The sequence below is a fragment of the Callithrix jacchus genome, chromosome 4 (genome assembly GCF_049354715.1).
Source record: "Callithrix jacchus isolate 240 chromosome 4, calJac240_pri, whole genome shotgun sequence".
NCBI lineage: Eukaryota > Metazoa > Chordata > Mammalia > Primates > Cebidae > Callithrix > Callithrix jacchus.
The window spans coordinates 44,129,095-44,148,818 of NC_133505.1; the positions used below are offsets into that span (position 1 = coordinate 44,129,095).

Here is a 19,724-nt window from a genome sequence, read left to right on the forward strand (position 1 = left end):
GAGTAACTGGGATTACAGGTGTGCACCACCATGCCTGGCTAATTTTTAAATTTTTGGTAGAGATGGGGTTTCATCACATTGGCCAGGCTGGTCTCAAACTCCTGACCTCAAATGACCTGCTGGCCTTGGCCTCCCAAAGTGCTAGGATTACACAGGAGACATGATACCTGGCCCAAAATTTCTAAACACTTAACATGTTATCTCGAATTTCCAGGCCTTTTAACTGGGATATTTCTCTTGTATCACAAGGACTTGGTGTGGATTAATATTTTTCAAGGACTTAAACGCATATTACACATGTAGTTTGAAAATTCCAACTTTTAAAATTTTTTTGTGATAGGGTTTCACCATGTTGGTCAGGCTGGTCTTGAACTCCTGACCTCAGGTGATCCACTTGCCTCAGCCTCCCAAAGTGCTGGGATTACAGGCGTGAGCCACTGCACCCAGCCAAAACTCCACAACTTTTATTTTATTGGAGTCTACTTGCCCAATCCTCCAACTTTAATGTCTTTAGTAACATAAAAACAAACTTCTTTTTCAGTTAGTCTCTGGTTTATAGTCACCTTCTTTTTTTTTGGAAAAAAGAGAAAAAAAGAAAAAGAAAAACAAAAGGGAGAAAGAAAGAAAAAAAAGAATCAAAGAGAGAAAGAAGGAGAAAGAGAAAGAGGGAGAGAGAATGGGAATCTTGCTTTATGGCGCAGGCTAGAATGCAGTCTAAAAATGGGTATTGAAAACCTCTTTTATGCCAACAATTGTGCTTAACAATGGAGACAGGAAGGAATAAGGGAGGAAAATAACAAACAAGCAGCCAACCAATATTTCATTTAAACCTGTGAAATGCTATGCAATTACTGAGGAGTGATTTACTTCCAATTATGTAGTCACTTTTAGAGTAGGTGTGATGTGGTGCTGATAAGAATGTATATTCCGTGTATTTGGGGTGGAGAGTTCTATAAATGTTTATTAAGTTTACTTGTTCCGGATCTGAGTTCAAGTCCTGGATATCCTTGTTAATTTTCTGTCTCGTTGATCTGTCTGATATTGACAATGTGATGTTAAAGTCTCCCACTATTAACGGGAGTCTAAGTCTCTTTATAAGTCATTAAGAACTTGCCTTATGTATCTGGGTGCTCCTGTATTGGGTGCATGTATATTTAGGATCGATAGTTCTTCTTGTTGCATCGATCCTTTTACCATTATGTAATGTCCTTCTTTGCCTCTTTTGATCTTTGTTGCTTTAAAGTCTATTTTATCAGAGGCAAGAATTGCAACTCCTGATTTTTATTTATTTATTTATTTATTTTTGTTTTCCATTTGGTTGGTAAATCTTCCTCCATCCCTTTGAGTCTTTGTGTATCCTTGCATGTGAGATGGGTCTGGATGCAGCTTACCAATGGGTTTTGACTTTTTATCCAATTTGCCTGTCTGTGTCTTTTGATTGGGGGATTTAGTCAATTTAAATTTAGGATTAATAATAATATATGAGTTTAATACTGCCATTTGATGTTAGCTGGCTGTTTTTCCCATTAGTTGATGTAAATTCTTCATTATGTTGATGCTCTTTACCTTTTGGTATATTTTTGGAAAGGCTGATACTGGTTGTTCCTTTCTATGTGTAGTGCTTCTTTCAGAAGCTCTTGTAAAGCAGGCCTGGTGGTGATGAAATATCTGAGTACTTGCTTGTTCACAAAAGATTTTATTTTTCTTTTGCTTATGAAGCTTAGTTTGGCTGGATATGAAATTCTGGGTTGAAAGTTCTTTTCTTTAAGGATATTGAATATTGGTCCCACTCTCTTCTGGCTTGTAGGGTTTCTGTTGAGAGATCTACTGTGAGTCTGACAAGCTTCCCTTTATCGGTAACCTGATCTTTCTCTCTGACTGCCCTTAGCATTTTCTCCTTCATTTCAACCCTGGTGAATCTGAAGATTATGTGCCTTGGGGTTGCTCTTCTTGAGGAATATCTTTGTGGTATTCTCTGTATTACCTGGAGTTGAATATTGTCCTGCCTTGCTAGGTTGGGAAAGTTTTCCTGAATAATATCCTGAAGAGTATTTTCCAGCTTGGATTCATTCTCTTTGTCACATTCAGGTACACCTATCAAACGTAGATTAGGTCTTTTCACATAGTCCCATATTTCTTGGAGACTTTGCTCATTCCTTTTTATCCTTTTTTCTCTAATCTTGTCTTCTCGTTTTATCTCATTGAGTTGGTCTTTGACCTCTGATATCCTTTCTTCTGCTTGGTCAATTCGACTGTTAAAACTGAATACTTCACAAAGTTCTCGTGTTGTGTTTTTCAGCTCCATTAATTCACTTATATTCCTCTCTACATTATCTATTCTCATTAGCATTTTGTCAAACCTTTTTTCAACGTTCTTAGTTTCTTTGCATTGGGTTAGAACATGTTCTTTTAGCTCACAGAAGTTTCTTATTATCCATTTTCTCAAGCCTGATTCCGACAGTTCATCACACTCATTCTCCATCAGGCCTTGTTCCCTTGCTGATGAGGAGCTATGATCCCCTGAAGGAGGAGAGGTATTCTGATTTCGGATATTTTCAGCCTTTTTTTTTTTTTTGAGACGGAGTTTCGCTGTTGTTACCCAGACTGGAGCGCAATGGCACGATCTCGGCTCACCACAACCTCCGCCTTCTGGGTTCAAGCAATTCTCCTGCCTCAGCCTCCCTAGTAGCTGGGACTACAGGTGCGCATCACCATGCCCAGCTAATTTTTGTATTTTTAGTAGAGACAGGGTTTCACCTTGTTGACCAGGATGGTCTGGATTTCTTGACCTCGTGATCCACCCACGTTGGCCTCCAAAGTGCTGGGATTATAGGCGTAAGCCACTGCGCCCGGCCTATTTTCAGCCTTTTTGCACTGGTTTCTTCCCATCTTTGTGGATTTATCCACCTGTCGTCTTTGTAATTGCTGACTTTCAGATTGGGTCTCTGAGTGGACGTCCAGCTTGTTGGTGGAAATGTTGTTTCTTTTTTTCCTTTGGTGGACGCCCCTCCCCCACAGAGCTGGACCTTTTTGGGTTCAGCTGTGCTTGCTGTGAAACTCTGAACCGTCAGCGTTTCCAATTGCTGTTTTTTTGTGGGGTAAGGGACCAGCCGAACCCGATCACCTCGGTCCCCGCCTCGGAGCCCCCTTTTTTTCTTTTCCTAATCGAACAGTCGATTCTCTCTCAGGTGCCCTAGTCGCCCGCTGAAAAGGCACTGGGATCTATGTAATTTCCCGTGCAGCGACCGTGCTGGCTAAAACAGTGGCGCTGACATTTGTGGTGGCACTTTTCTGCCCGGCAATCTCCTGGTCTGGCTCCCGGCTTCAGTACCCCTCTCAATCGGCTGAATGGGTGACTCTGCCTTCTTGGAGCTCCAAATGTCAACTAAAAGGGTACCCAGTCCTGCATACTCTACACTGAGAACCACCGCGCCGGGATGCTGGCAAATCAGCCGTGCTGGCCAAGAGTCACGCTGGTGACCCATGGGGCTCCTCTGTTGGGAATCTCCCGGTCTGTAGGCAACAAAAATTTGTCTGGAAGTCTGGTGTCCACTCACTCCCTGCGCCTTCACTGGGAGCTGCAACCCTGAGCTGCTGCTAGACGGCCATCTTGGATCTCTGTCTCCTATAGTCACCTTTTTTTGAGATGGAGTCTTACTCTGTTGTCCAGGCTGGAGTGAAATGGTGTGATCTCAGCTCACTGCAACCTCCCTGTCCCAGGTTCAAGCAGTTCTCCTGCCTCAGCCTCCCAAGTAGTTGGGATTACAGGCATCCACCACCATGCCCGGCTAATTTTTGTATTTTCAGTAGAGATGGGGTTTTGGCATGTTGGTCAGATTGGTCTCAAACTCTTGACCTCAGGTGATTCGCCCACCTCAGCCTCCCAAAGTGCTGGGATTACAGGCATGAGCCACTGCGCCCAGCCTATAATCGCCTTTCTATATTAATAGTCTGAAGATATTTTAAAGAGCTTTATGCTATCAATGATTTCCTAACTCCCAAGGCACTATTCAAGTTTCTTTGGTGCCTTAAGGCCTTATTAAAAAAAAAATTTGTAGAGATGGGAGTCTCATGCTGCTGTTGCCCAGGCTGGAATGCAGTGCCATGATCATAGCTCACTGCAGCCTTAATCCTGGGCTCAAGCAGTCCTCCTGCCTCCGCCTGAGTGGTTGGGACTACAGGTGTCAGCCAACACACCAGGCTAATTTTTAAATTTTTATAGACACATTATGTTGCCCAGGCTGACCTTGAAGCCCTAGGCTCAAGTGTTCCTCCTGTGCTGGCCTCCCGAAGTGTGATTACAGGTGTGAGCCACTGCACCCAGGCATAAGGCCTTATTTTAAAGCAAATACAAGTTCAGATTCTATTATCAGCAAATCACCAATTTTCTGTGATATAATAAATCTAAGGGCAAAGCGGTTTCTTATAAGGCTAAATAGAAATGCTACAGTTTCAAAGGAAAAGAATTTGCAGTAAGGAAGTCCACTTATAAGGTGGAACAGCTCTGTAGCAGCTAAAGTTTCCCTGTGGACACGTAGAGCCCAGCCAACTCAAAATTAGCTGGGGCTGTAAACCCATCTGCTTGTTGGCTCTTTTGAGATAGCTACAAGCTGTCCTGCAACAGCACTAAGGTTTCCTCAAACTCTGGGAATTGTAGGTTCATACATTTAACACCAGGTGTAGGAGGCCTGCCTAGGTTGGTCAGTCTGGTGAACATACTGGTTTAATGAATCCCAGTAAGTTACATTTTAACATTATGAAAACACTAAATGTGTTCTAAGTATTGCACAATTAAAACAAATTAGAACAATTTACGTAGTTCAGGTGTAGGTGGGGAAGGATGATGAATAGAATAACACTAAAAACTACCACAAAAATGAAAATTTAAAAACTAGACAAATGTATAAAGCAAAAAGGAATAAATTATTTCTAGTAAGTCCTGACCAAGCCATCAAATAAGGAAGCACTCCAACAGAAAGCCAGACAATTTACAAATAATCAAAAAAATGCAAATACCTATGAAAACAAGTTTATGACCTCACTAGTAATCCAATAAGCAAATTATAACAATCTTCCTGTGGGGGGGGGCAGGGCACAAACTAGCAATTCATAATGGAAGAGGCCTGTTCATACTCTGTACATACAGAAAAATAGTCCAATCATTCTGCTAGCTGTCCAGATAAGTTAGGCAATATTTACTAAAAGCCTCAAAAATGTGCTCTCTGGCCCAGTTCAACAATCTATCCAAGAAATGACGAGATAAGCCTGTGTGATACATCATGCCACTGCCTTAGTAAGAGCTTATATCTCTAAAGTCTTCTGAATTTTGCACATACTGTGCATTTATAATTTGAGAAAAACAACAACCTCCAACAAAATCTGAAAAAAGTACTATTGGATGTAGGGAGAAACAATTTTCAAAAAAAAGTCTGAAAAATAGTAATCCACAAATGTTAATTTGGCTCTGTTAATTCTATTCCATCCCCAATTTAAAGCTAGAAGCAAAACTATGAACCCCACAAAATGGCAAGGGCAACTGCTAAGGGCAGACCAACTTGGGCAACAAATGAACAGAGATCTTTTGGAAACATGTAGGTTATTAAATAATTTATTGTACTGCATTTACAAAGAAAACAGACAATGCACTCAGTAGAAAGAATAAAAATGTATTCAGGGCTTTATTTTTAACTGACAGCAAATAGAAATCCTTTAGTGAGATCATGGCAATCTGACAGTATTATAATTAAGCTCAATAACGGTACATGGGGTACTTGGAAGATCAAGTTCTACAGCTGCCTATTTCCACATCTTTCAATCTATCTGGCTCCTTAAACAATAGGGGGAAAAGCCCTTATTTAGTGGAGGAGCATTTCCAAAATGAAGTTACAGGTTCTATTAAAATTTACTGTCACATCAACTGTTAAAATAGGGCCTTTTGTGTGGTTTTTATTTCAACTTAATATCACCAGAATTCCTGTAATTCCATAATTGTGATTTTACAATGTAGAAGAGAATTCAGTTCTAGTCTATTGCTTTAGATGTAAAAACAGCTGAAAACCCAAAGTGGATTAGAATTGCTGAAGGATTTCCCTGCCGTTGTTTGATACAATCTATTCTCTTGATTCTTGAAAGGTGCATAGAAAGCCTAACTTAAACTTCTTTCTACAGGAACATGTCTGATTTCAGGAGTACCCAATGAAGGATCCGATGAATGGCTTGCCAGTTACTCAGAGTGATGTTTATGAGTTAAATGGACTGCATAATGGCACCACTTTTCCTTTGTCACTGTTGGCGGATAAATGACAAAGTAGATTCCAATCTCCCATATGGAAAGGTGGTTACCCAACAGTCTCACTGGTAGCTTGCTAGTAGTAGAGCCAAGTTGCACCTCTGTGGCTTTCTGTAAATCCGAGTCCTATAGCCGCTTCGAGAATGCTGTAATCTCCAAGGCCCACTTGGTCCATGCTAAAGAAGTGGCTGTGACCCCAGTCCTGCCCCTCTTTTACTCTTCAGTATTACTGGAGGAATATGCAATATCTAGGTCAACTCTAGGAGAGGCTCATCCTAAAAAAAATAATTGCAGAGTCTTTTCTCATTTAAAACAAAAAAGCCTCAAGTACATCTCAATCATGTCAAAATTATGGTTAAAAACTGACATTACGCAGGGAAATAGCAGCAGAGAACGGCTAATCTTAAAAAACAACCAACCAACCAAAAAACCAAACCAACAGAAAACATTGCCATACCACCCTCCTCCTGGTTCTTTCATTTGGGGTTAAAGACCCCGAGCCTCTGAGAAAATGAGAAAGGCAAAGCCACAGAGGAAAACTGTTTCAAGGCCAGAATTTTGGGTAAGATAAAGAAAAGGCTGTACATGAGAGCAGGGACTGTTTGGAAAAGAGTAAGAATCTCAAGACCTATTTTTCTTAAATGGGAAAGCCCTGAAACCTAGATCTCTGTTCTACAGTCATCCTGATCCTTTAGTTATGGGGCAACAAACTCAAGTGAAATGAGTAAAGTGCCAGCCACGGATACAAAAACAAAAAATAAAACAGTCAATCAAAATAACTCTGGTCTTAGGGTAACAGAAGACATATTGGAAAGGACTGCTTATAGAACACCTGAGGTTCTCAATAAATTCCTATTCAATGGTTCACTTTTTGTTTACATTAAAAATCAAACTGAAGATTCAAAGATCTTAACTTTTAAAGGATGAAAGGAATTTGACAGTGCTTTGAACAGTGATAAAATGGTACCTAAATTTGGTGTTCATACAGCTGATTAAAAAACACAGTTTAAAAGTTGCAGGAAAAAAATGTGAACATAGAGAACAACACAAACAGTCCAGGAAGATGATGCGGCCTGGATACAGCAAGTTTAATGTCTCTGCTGTACACATGATTAACACCCTTTCCCCTCCTCATCCTTATGCTGGCAATAGGATATGCACTAGAAAATTTGACTCTTAGAGTCAATGAATAAAAGGATGGGCTCATACAACTTCATAGCTCTTTTCAAAAAGGATGCTTATAACTTAAAGGATGTCCTAATGGGAAGGAAAGGTACAGGGCAAGAGGCTGTTTCACATTTTAGTCCATTAGTCTTTGGCAGAGCCCAACCAAGGCCAAATTCACCTAGGATGCCCAATGGCTGTGGGGATCTCCACAGGGTCAAGTAAGCAAACCCAAATGAACATGTTGGATTAAAAAAAAAATCTAGAAACTCTTGAAGGAAGAGCTTCACCCTGAAAAAGGAAGAGGAAAATGCCTGGAGGGGAAGGGCAGAGGGTCAATGTGTAATTGCTGCTGTGGTGCTGGGCAGGGGCTTAGGAGTTAAGCCAAGGGTGCCGGAGACACTCGGCGGCAGTGGCTCTCTTCTCAGGGATCAGCTCCAACATGGGCAGTAAGAAATCCGTGAAGCCAGCTGCCTCTTCCTGAGACCACTCATACTTCTCCACTAGAACCTCAAAAAGGCCCCAAGGTTTCAGCTTCGTGATGTGTTTCAGGTCACCTGCAGTGAAGACAGTATAAAAAAGCCACTGACCAACACAGACAAATGACAAGATCCTCTTGTGGAAATCCAGGCACTAATCCATGTATTCTATGAGGAATCAAAATTTGCAGTCAGAATCTAATCCCAGCTTCACAAAGTATTTCTTTTCTGACATATGCCTCAGAAAGAAGTGCCTCTATTTTTCATAAGGCTCTAAAAATTTAAGGTAATTTGTTTTCTCCCCTATTCTAGAATTTTTTTAGTCCCAGTCAAACTGGGTATGACAATCAGGAACTAGGTATTTACTAAAATAAACGTGAAATGTCTATATCTTCAACATGGTCTCATATGGTGTGCAGAGGCACTCTAGCACCATACATCGAGAATAATTTGCTTATACTCTTTTTTGTGTGTATGTGGCTCAATACTTTAGTAAATGTTGCTTCATGGTGAGATAGTAATTTAAAAATAAAATATCATGTCAAGCATGGATAAAAGCAACAGAACAGAAAACCCAAATCCTATACAGCTTTCAGATACAACAGCTTCATATACTCTATACCAGGGACCCCCAACTATACACCAATACCCACTATGGTACCAGTCGGCGGTCCACCAGGTCCGCACAGCAGAGGTGAGTGGTGGGTAAGCGAGCATTACCGCATGAGTTCCGCCTCCTGTCAGATCAGTGGCTATGTTAGATTCTCATAGGAGCATGACTCCTACTATGAACTGCACATGTGAGGGATCTACATTGCATGCTTCGTAAAAGAACCTAATGCGTGACAGGACAATCTGAGGTGACACAATTTTATCCCAAAACCACCCCCCGACCCCCATCCCACACTGTCCATGGGAAAACTGTCTTCCACAAAACCAGTTCCTGGTGCCAAAAAGATTGGAGACCACTATTCTATACTATACTGAAGTATCAACCTCATTGTCTGAAGTGACAAATTTTTAAAAGACAGTCAATTATGAATGGCTAAGGTAAATGCTGCTTTTAAACTTTTAAGATGCCCAGGCACATTGGCTCATGCCTGTAATTCCAGCACTGAGAGAGGCTGAGGTGGGGGATCACTTGAGCTCAGGAGTTCAAGAACAGCCTGGGCAACACAGTGAAAGCCTGTCTCTACCAAAAATACAAAAAAATTAGCTGTGTGTGGTGGCACATGCCTGTGGTCCCAGCTACTTGGGAGGCTGAGGCAGGAGAATCATTTGAAACTGGGAGGTGGAAGTCACAGTGAGCCAAGATCACGCCACTGCACTCTTGCCTATGTGACAGAGTGAAAGCCTGCCTCAAAAAAATAATTTTTTGGAAATAAAAATTTTAAGTCTTTTCTTAAAATAGGCACAGTGAGTGTCTATTTGATTACCTACCTGTTAAACACACAGGCCTTAATCTGACTACACACAAGGAGGAACTCTTACGAAACATTTTGCAATTTTCCCACCTGAAACGAGGTTTAAGGAAGAGTAATGTGGCCAGGGAGGGTGGGTCACACCTGTAATCTCAGCACTTTGGGAGGCTGAGGCAGGTGGATCACTTTAGGTGAGGAGTTTGAGACCAGCCTGCCGACATGGTGAAACCCCACCTCTACTACAAATATAAAAATTAGCTGGGCATGGTGGCACACGCCTGTAAGCCCAGCTACTTGGGAGGCCGAGGCAGGAGAACTGCTTGAATTGGGGAGGCAGAGGTTGCAGTGAGCCAAGATGGTGCCTCTGCACTCCAGCCTAGGCAACAAAGCAAGACTACGTTTAAAAAAAAAAGAAAAGAAAAGAAAAGAAAGAAAGGGTAATGTTTCTGAGGATGGCTCCTGTCAAGAATTGAGAAAAGTCATTTTTCTCAGCACTTCTGTAGAAGTTGTAAGGAAAAAGGGAACCATGGCACAATGGGGGTAAAAAAAAACAAAACAAAACAGACTGTAGATCAGGTTTTCACATTTCAGGGTTTTTGCAATGCATAAGAAATCTATTGTTGGCTGGGTGCGGTGGCTCATGCCTGTAATCCCAGCACTTTGGGAGGCTGAGGCAGGCAGATCACCTGGCCAACATGGTGAAACCTTGTCTCTAATAAAAATACAAAAAATTAGCTGGGGCATGGTGACGTGCGCCTGTAGTCCCAGCTTCTTGGGAGGCTGAGTCAGGACAATTGCTAGAACCCAGGAGATGGAGGTTGCAGTGAGCCGAGATTGTGCCATGGCACTCGAGCCTGGGCTACAGAGCGAGACTCCATCTCAAATATATCAAGTCAAAAATGGAAAGTTTTGCTTTTTGTTTCTTTTTAATAACTAATACATAGAACTAAAGTGTAAAGTTCATTTGCATGACTAATGTACTTAGACTGATTGTGTTAGGTGTCACTGGGATGAGTGAGATGTAGTCCCTGCCCTTATTATGTCAGAAGCTTAAATTACCTGCCCTTTGGTAGAGGCAGTTCTTAGACCAAATGCCAGCAAAAAATGCGCCTGTTTTTCAGAAGTACTATAGAAGTAACCAACCAACTTTGTTCAGGCACTATATATATTAACTCATTTAGTAAGAAGTATACATTATTATCCTCATTAAGAAATCAGCAAACTGAGGAACAGTTAGATCCTGTCAAAGGTCACATGGCTAGTGGAGTAACCAGGATTTGAGAGTCCAGTACCAGTCTCTAATCATTTTTTTCCTGAGACAGGATCTTGCTCTGATGCCCATGCTGGAGTGCAGTAGCACAATCATGGCTCACTGCAGCCTGGGCCTCCCAGGCTCAAGTGATCCTTCCACCCAAGCCTTCGGAATAGCTGGGACCAAAGGTGTGTGTCACCATGACCAGCTAATCAAAAACAAAATTTTTTTTTGTAAAGAGGGGGTTTTCCTATGTTACCCAGGCTGGTCTTAAACTCCTAGACTCAAGTGATCCTCCTGCCTTGGACTCCCAAAGTGTTGGGATTACAGGTGTAAGCCACCATGCCCGGTCCGAGTCTCTCCTCTTGACCACTTTTTCACCTCTGTGCTAAGTCACAGGTTAGCATTTAAGGCAGGCCCATCATTCTGTAGGACATTGGGAACATGCGATTACCTCTTCATTTTTAAACAATTCTGCCCCCTTAATGTCTGGGAACACATTTATTTTACCTTTTTTGGTGAAAAATTCCTTGGAATATTTTCCTGCCACAATGAGCTTGCGAGGCACCTTCCCCAGAAGTTCTATGATCAATGCAATGTGATCTGTACATTTCAAACATTTCAAGAGGAGAAAAAAAAGATACATAAGAGTAACAAGTGCAGCTCTAGAAAATAGCAGACAGAGTAGCATGCACACCTCTCTGTAAAGCATTTCAGGCTTGCTTTCTATCCTAAATGGGAAGAGGAGGATTCCATCCATCTAATGGAGAATACACAAAGTCAAATTTTTGTGGATTCAGTGATAACTAAAAAAAAAAGAGCATTCATTGGTGTGAATGCTCTGCTTCCTGAAGTCTCCCTGGGTCCTAGATTAAAACTCATGTAACAACACTACCTCTGCGATTGAAGAAGTCCTGTGAATATTTCCCATTGAGGGCAAAGTGTCTTGGAATTCTGCCTATCAGCTCTATAATGTGCACAATGTGGTCTAAAATAGAATGGTAAGAAGAACAGATCAAGGACAAGCTGTAAAAGAGGTTTTTCTATGAATAGCTTTTTCAAGGACCAGCTGTTTAAAAGTTTCTACAAATAACACCAAGGATACTGAAGGGAAGAGTGACTGGGAAGGCCAAGAATTTCAGGTGGTTGGTCACCCGATAGTACCTGGCAAGTCCCCTTCTGGATTTTGGAGGCTTATCTTCATCTTTACTTCTATTTTGTCTCTATATCTAGGTTCAGGTAGGTTCTTTAGGTAAGATTTTAAAAACTGTCCTAATATGTGTTAGGCATTCTAGAACTATTACTTGTGATCATTCTGTCTCAGCCTCCCCAGTGGCTGGGACTTCAGGCATATGCCATCACACCTGGCGGACTTAAAAATTTTTTGTAGGCCAGGCACAGTGGCTCATTCCTGTAATCCCAGCACTTTGGGAGGCCAAGGCAGGTGGATAACCTGAGGTCGGGAGTTCAAGACCAGCTTTACCAACATGGAGAAACCCATCTCTACTTAAAAAAAAAAAAAAAAAAATACAAAAATTAGTTGGGTGTGGTAGCGCATGCCTGTAATCCCAGCTACCTGGGGGGTTGAGGCAGGAGAATCACTTGAATCTGGAAGGCAGAAATTGCGGTGAGCCAAAATCACGCCATTGCACTCCAGCCTGGGCAACGAGAACACAACACTGTCTCCAAAAAAAAAAAAAAAAATTTTTTTTTTTTTTTTTTTTTTTGTAGACCTGAGGCCTTGGCATACTGCCAGGCTGGTCTCAAACTCCTAGGCTCAAGCAATCCTCCTGCCTTGACCTGCTAAAGTGTTGGGATTACAGGCCTGAGCCACCACCTGGCTGATACCCTGTTTTAAAGATAAGAAAATGGAACTTCAAAAAGCATGAATGGCCTAACTTGAAACTTTAGGGATATGAGCCACAACTCAAATGAAAACCAATTATCTTATGTCTTGTCTAAAGCTTTCTTTTCTAAACTCACTTTTTAAAAATAAAAAATTAGCACAAACATTTTAAAGTATAGCTACTTGATGATCTGTAGGCCACTAAAATGTCCAAGTAATATAGTGACTTATAATCGTCACCATATGAATGTGGACCATGAGCACCACCAAGGAGGTGTGTAGTCTCTTAGCCAGGAAGTGAGGGTGAGTCTGGGACCAACCAGTACACACATCTCAGGTAGATCTGCCTTTTTTTTTTTACTCTGCAGGTAACAAATTAAGAATATAAAAGTTCTTTTTTTTTTTTTTTTTGAGACAGAGTGTCACTCTGTCAACTCAGGCTGGAGTGCAGTGGCATGACCTTGGTTCAATGCCACCTCCACCTCCTGGGTTCCAGTGATGCTTGTATCTCAGCCTCCTGAGTAGCTGGGATTACAGGTGCACATCAACACACCCAGCTAACTTTTCTATTTTCAGTAGAGACAGGATTTAACCATGTTGGCCAGAGATCTGCCTGCCTCAGCTTCCCAAAATGCTGGGATTACTGGCATTAGCTACTGCACTGGCCTGTAATTTTTGTAGAGATGGGGTTTTCCCATGTTGCCCAGGCTGGTCTCAAACTCCTGACCACAAGTGATCCACCCATCTCAGCCTCCCAAAATGCTGGGATTATAGGCATAACCACCACACCCAGGCAGAATATAAAAGTTTTTTTTTTTTTTAATGATGGCTCCTGGCCAGAAAAAAAGCTTTATTAAATACTTTCATCCTGTAAGTTATAGAATCATTACTGGTTAAACTTCCAGTTATGTAACAGGGGAAATAACATGCTGGAGACGTTCATATTATCTGGGAATTTGTGAAGGTTTCAGGTTATATCTTTCTGATGTCAAGGAGTTAGTGGTGCCATTTAAAGAGGATTTCAACCCTACAACCTTTGAGTGGTTTTGACTGAATTTATGATTTGGTAACAAGTACCTGCATATGTTTTTACCATTAACAACAATCAAAACGAGAATACCAACAAAAAACTTAGACTATAGTTTCTCTTATAAACTATAAGAGAACTTCTTAAAGTTTTTTTTTTTGTTTTTGTTTTTGTTTTTGAGGTGGAGTTTTACTCTTGTTGCCCAGGCTGGAGGGTAACAAGTGTAACAAACTATGCATACACTAGTCATGGGGTAAGTGTCTGCTTGTTCCTGCTCTTATAGGCCAATGTGCAGTAGAACAGCATGGCGGGGAGGTGCTGATGTTTGACCTAATAGTATTAACTGGTATAGGATGGAATAAATTAGAATCTAAATATCTAGCAAAGATGGTTTCTCCTTGTCCCCTTATTTGGGACTCTGCATATACATTAAAATTTTCAGGTTTAGTAGCATAAGGTACTACTCAATATAATTCTAGCCACTATGTGGTCTGTACCACACACTAACATGGAGTACCTAGGGAAATAAAGAGAAAAAAAATTACCCTCCTGAACACAGGTAGTTTCTTTTCTTTCTTTTATTTTTTTGACATGGAGTCTTGCCCTGTTGTCCAGGCTGGAATGCAATGGCATGATCTCGGCTCACTTATTCTCCTGCCTCAGATTCCAGAGTAGCTGGAATTACAGGAACCTGCCATCATGCCCGGCTAACTTTTTGTATCTTTAGTAGAGACGGGGTTTCACGACGTTGGGCAGGCTGGTTTTGAACTCCTGACCTCGTGATCTGCCCGCCTCAGCCTCCCAAAGCGCTGGGATTACAGGCGTGAGCCACTGTGCCTGGCCATACATAGTAGGCCTATAATCCCAAACCTATAACCCAGAAAAATAGCAAGCAGAGAATAGGTAAAATCAAGTAGTAATTGTAGTATCCTCTAACATGGGGCTTATATATACAAAGTATGTCCAAACTGTACCTAAATAGGCACTTATGAGAATTAGATAGCATAGCATTTTCCAAGTGGTATTCATTAGGGATATTAGCAAGCCCTACTAACATTATCTATTAAAATCCCAGAAGACCATATTTTGAGAAACAAAGAGCACTTGGTTCCATAGAGTATGAAATCTGAGTTCCCAAAGGCTCAAGGAAAGTACAAAAAGTAAAGAACACGTTCTCTATACTGGGAGGGTAGATGCTGTAGTGATCTCAAAATAATCCTCATTAATCCTACAAATAGAACATAAGCTAACTCAACTGTGTAAAATGTTTTCTTGGTTATTAACCCATTTAGTTATCTGGATGTCACCATGATAGAAAAATCAGACACATAGAGTTGTCTGCTTCCACAGTCTCTTAAACAGTAACTGGCAGCTTGGGCTTTTCCTACTGGCTACCACAAAATGTAAATCCATTCTATTTTGTTTTAAAACGGAATTCCAAACAATCAAACAAAAACAGTTTTATATCCAGAAATGAGAATGCTAAATGTTGGCAGAATTTATAGAAATAAGGACATAGTCTCTGCATTTAAGTAGCATTTGTATATTAAAACTACTGACCTATAAATACATTTAGAGGCATAATTGAGCAACAGGTTGATGAACAGGCAAACTCAAACTTGGTAAAGAATGAACCACTGATATATACATATACATATACAGAAAGGAAGATAACTAGATGTTGAAGAAAACATTGTCTAGCACACAGAAATTTTAGGTTAGCTGTGGCCTTCTGACTCTGACAGAGCTCTTTAGTATCTTTCAGAAAATATCTAAAAACCTAATATAAAGTGTATTTAATTAACTTCTCTGGGATTTATATATGTTTTGCACACTAACAAGACTAAGACTCTTCAGCACTAACAAATTATGTTGGTCAAATGTGGAAAGTTTAAATACCACACACACACATCCATGGTTACAGGGACTCACCTTCATCTCGAGTGTACTCTTCCCCTGAGTGAGGTTCAAACAAATAGTCACCTGTGGCCAGTTCAAAGGCCTAAGAAAGAGAGGATAGCATATGAAAGCACAAAAGAAAAGAAGGCCTTTGGAAAGCTTATTGCTATTTGACTCAATGTGAAGTAACTTTTGTTTCCTTGAAAAAATTTACAGATCATTTTTTTAAAATGCCTAATTCCTACAGTACATTCCTTCTATGCCCCTATCTTAATAAAATGGCGAAAACGGCAAAGACTCAGTAAATACCTAAATAGGCACTTATGAGAATTAGATAGCACAACATTTTCCAAATGGTATTCATTAGGGATATTAGAAATCCCATGTGGTTATTTCATGCCAAAACCTCCCCACCCTAAACCCGAGCAATTCAGCCCTCTTGAGTTTCTCTTTTTTGGCTGGAAAGGAGCACACCTGGATATTAAGGTAATTCCAAGTTATTATTTATGAGAAGAACAGGTCTTACATTATAATCATAATCACACATGGCTAGAAACTGAGATTCTGCACCAAACAAAAAAATTCAGACGTCTACTTATGACTCTTTAGCGTTTGACAAGTACATCCTTAACTTTTGCATGGGAAGTACTCCCTAAACTGTCCCAGATGGAGAGTTCCCGATTCCTAGGCCTTCAGAACATCAGAAGATTAAGTGTAAAGGGAGTCAGGAGCCACTCTAGCCTATGTGACTGGCAAGTCAGCACTCTCCAATCAGGAAAAGAAAAGCCAGTCTCCTGTAATAGAAAAACCTCTTTACAGTGTTTGAGAGTGTCTTAGGAAATGATATCCTTGGGAATAAGTGCCAATAAATAAATAGCATGAAAAGATAATGTCAGAGTAATGGGGGGGGGGCTGCATAAATTCTCCCTGATTACAAGTAGTCTCAAAAATCAATACAACAGCAATTTTTAAAAATGATCGTATTGATAGAGAAGCACAGTTATAAAGTAAGTGCTAGTCACAGGTCAATTTTGATTAAACAATGGTACTTAGTAGCCCAAACAACCTTAAGAATTGTAGAGTCCAGGACTTGGTTGGGGCATATTTTTTTTGTTTTTTTTTTTCTTCTTAGCTCTTGGCATCAAGATGATCTTGTTGCACATATTCTCAATTTAGACCCAAGTTTAAGTCTTGGTGGCTCACCAATGTCAGTTTCTGCAATTTCATGACAGAGCAGGCTTTCTCAAAACGGTACTGTCACCCAGAGGGAGACCACAAAACCAAAAGTTTCAGGATAGGCTTAGGAATCAAGTACTATCTCTCAATGTCAGCTATGGCTCCTTGCCAGGCATAGCTTGTTTCACATTTCATTTGTTTATTATGAAACTGAACCACAATGACAGAAGCAGATACTTGTTCTACCCTGAGTTATCCAAAGGTTTATAGTCCCAACAACACAGAAACAGATGTGTTCTTATTCACCAAAACTTGTTAATCATTCCTGACACCAGTATTTTTTTTTTTTTAATCTCAGTCTCATATATAGTATAGAGTTCGGTAAAGATACTGAAATTAAAGTTAAAAAATAAGGAGCCAGGTGTGGCAGTGCTGCATGCCTGTGGTCCCAGCTTTTCAGGAGGCCACTGAAATATTCTCAGTGCCAAAAAGAAATGAGCTATTAAGCCACAAAGATATGGAGGAACCTTAAATGCATATTACTAAGTGAAAAGCCAATCTAAAAAGACTACATACTGTATGATTCAAACTACCTGACATTATGGAGACAATAAAAATATCAGTGGTTGCCAGGGAGTGGGGGAAGGAAGGGATTAATAGGCAGAGCACAGAGGAGTTTTAGAGCAGTGAAACTATACCGTAAATAATAGTGATGGATACATTTGCCAGAACTCATAAAAGAGTAAAGTGAAATATAAACTATGGATTTTAAGTAACAGTGATGGGTCAATGTAGGTTCACTGTTCGCAACAAATGTATCACTCTGGAGCAGATCAGTAGTGAGGGAGGCTCTGTGTGTGGGGAGCATATAAAACTTCTTTTACTTTTTGTACAATTTTGCTGTGAACCTAAAACCGCTAAAAAATAAAGTTTATTAAGAAACAATCCAAAATAAAACCAGTGTACCATCCTTATCAGAGTATTTAAAAGGCAGCCAAACAGAAAAGGAGGAAGTAAAAATGTCAGTTAGCTGATGACATAATCTATTTTTTTTTTTTTTTTAATTTTTTTGGCAAGACAGTCTTGCTCAATCATCCAGGATGGAGTGCAGTGGCACAATCAAAGCTTGCAGTCGCCTGAACTCCTGGGCTCAAGTGATCCTCCTGCCTCAGCCTCCCAAGTAGCTAAAACTACAGGTGTGTGCCACAACACCTGGCTAATTTTTTCATTTCTTTTGTCAGAAATGGGGTCTTACTATGTTGTCCAGGCTGGTATGGAACTCCTGAGCACCAGTGATTTTCCTGCCTCAGCTTTCCAAAGTGCTGGGATTATAGGCATAAGCCATCAAGCCTGGCCTGACATGATCTTCTATATAGAAAACCCTAAAGACTCCACCAAAACCCCATTAGAACTATAAACAAACACAGTAAAGTTGCAGAATACAAAATCAACACACAAGAATCAGTAGCATTTGTGTAAACAACTATCTGAAAAATAAATCAAGAGAACAATCTCATTTACGATAGCTACAAAAATAATACTTAGGAGGAGAACGATCCAAGATGGCTGATCACTAACATCTCGGGATTGCAGCTCCCAGTTAAAGCGCAGAGAACGAGAGGACGCCACTCTTTCAGACAAAATTTGGTTGCTCACGGAGCAGAAGATTCCCAGTGGAGGAGTCACACAAGCCGCCAGCGCGACTCTTGTGGCTGGTGCAGCGGTTTTGCCGGCACCTCGCGCAGCAGCTCGTGGTGCAGAGTAAACGGGACTGGTCCCCCTTCTGACAGAGGTTTGGGAGCGGCTGCACAGGTCGCCAGCGTGACTCTTGTGGCCAGCGCGGCAGCTCTTGGTGCAGAGTAAACGGGACTGGTTCCCCTTCTGACCGAGGTTTGGAGCTCCGGGAAGGCAGAGTCGCCTATTATGGACTCAAGAAGGAAGCCAGACTGGAGATTCCCCGGGCAGAAAAGCACCATCAGTCTTAACGCCGCTGTTTTGGCCGGCGCAGGGGGTCGCTCATATTTCGGCCCTGGGAATTAACAAGTTGGACGTCCACTCAGAGACCTAATTTGAAAGTTGGTAATTACAAAGATGACAGGTGGATAAATTTACAATGATGGGAAGAAACCAGCGTAAAAAGGCTGAGAATACGCAAATCAGAATGCCTCTCCCTCTAAAGAGGATCACAGTTGCTCACCAACAAGGGAACAAGGCTTGATGGAGAACAAGCGCATCCCAATAACAGAATCAGGCTTCAGAAGATGGATAATAAGAAACTTCTGTGAGTTAAAAGAACATGTTGTAGCCCAATGTAAAGAAACTAAGAACTTTGAAAAAAGGTTTGATGAAATCCTAATGAGAATAGACAACTTAGAGAGGAATATAAGTGAATTAATGGAACTGAAGAATACAATACAGGAACTCCAAGAAGTATGCACAGGTTTAAACACTCGAATTGTTCAAGCAGAAGAAAGGATATCAGAGGTCGAGGTCCAACTTAATGAAATAAAACGAGAAGACAAGATTAGAGAGAAAAGGATAAAAAGGAATGAGCAAAGTCTCCAAGAAATGTGGGACTATGTGAAAAGATCAAATTTACATTTGATAGGTGTACCTGAATGTGACAGAGAGAATGAATCCAAGATGGAAAATATTCTTCAGGAAAATTTTCCTAAACTAGCAAAGTGGGACAAGATTCAACCCCAGGTAATACAGAGAACACCACAAAGATATTCCTCAAGAAGAGCAACCCCAAGGCACATAATCATTAGATTCACCAGGGTTGAAACAAAGGAGAAAATACTAAGGGCAGCCAGAGAGAAAGGTCAGGTTACCCACAAAGGCAAGCCTATCAGACTTACAGCAGATCTCTCAGCAGAAACTCTACAAGCCAGAAGAGAGTGGGGCCAATATTCAACATCCTCAAAGAACCGAACTTTCAGCCCAGAATTTCATATCCAGCCAAACTAAGCTTCACAACTGAAGGAAAAATAAAATCTTTTATGAACAAGCAAGTACTCAGAGATTTTATTACCACCAGGCCTGCTTTACAAGAGCTTCTGAAAGAAGCATCACACATAGAAAGAAACAACCAGTATTAGCCTTTCTAAAAATATACCAAAAAGTAAAGAGCATCAACATAAAGAAGCATTTACTTCAACAAATGGATAA

The 19,724-nt window shown here is 40.8% G+C and overlaps 1 protein-coding gene across 1 annotated transcript in view; it reads right to left on the minus strand.

Annotated features, from left to right (window-relative positions):
* Window positions 1-5,592: 5,592 nt before the first annotated feature.
* The window catches only part of SRPK1 (SRSF protein kinase 1), an 85,125-nt gene continuing 70,993 nt past the window's right edge, over window positions 5,593-19,724 (minus strand). The window contains 3 exon segments of the mRNA XM_035295463.3: window positions 5,593-8,010; window positions 11,116-11,208; window positions 15,411-15,480. Coding sequence (XP_035151354.3) covers window positions 7,826-8,010; window positions 11,116-11,208; window positions 15,411-15,480 — 348 coding nt within the window. The 3' untranslated portion in view covers window positions 5,593-7,825.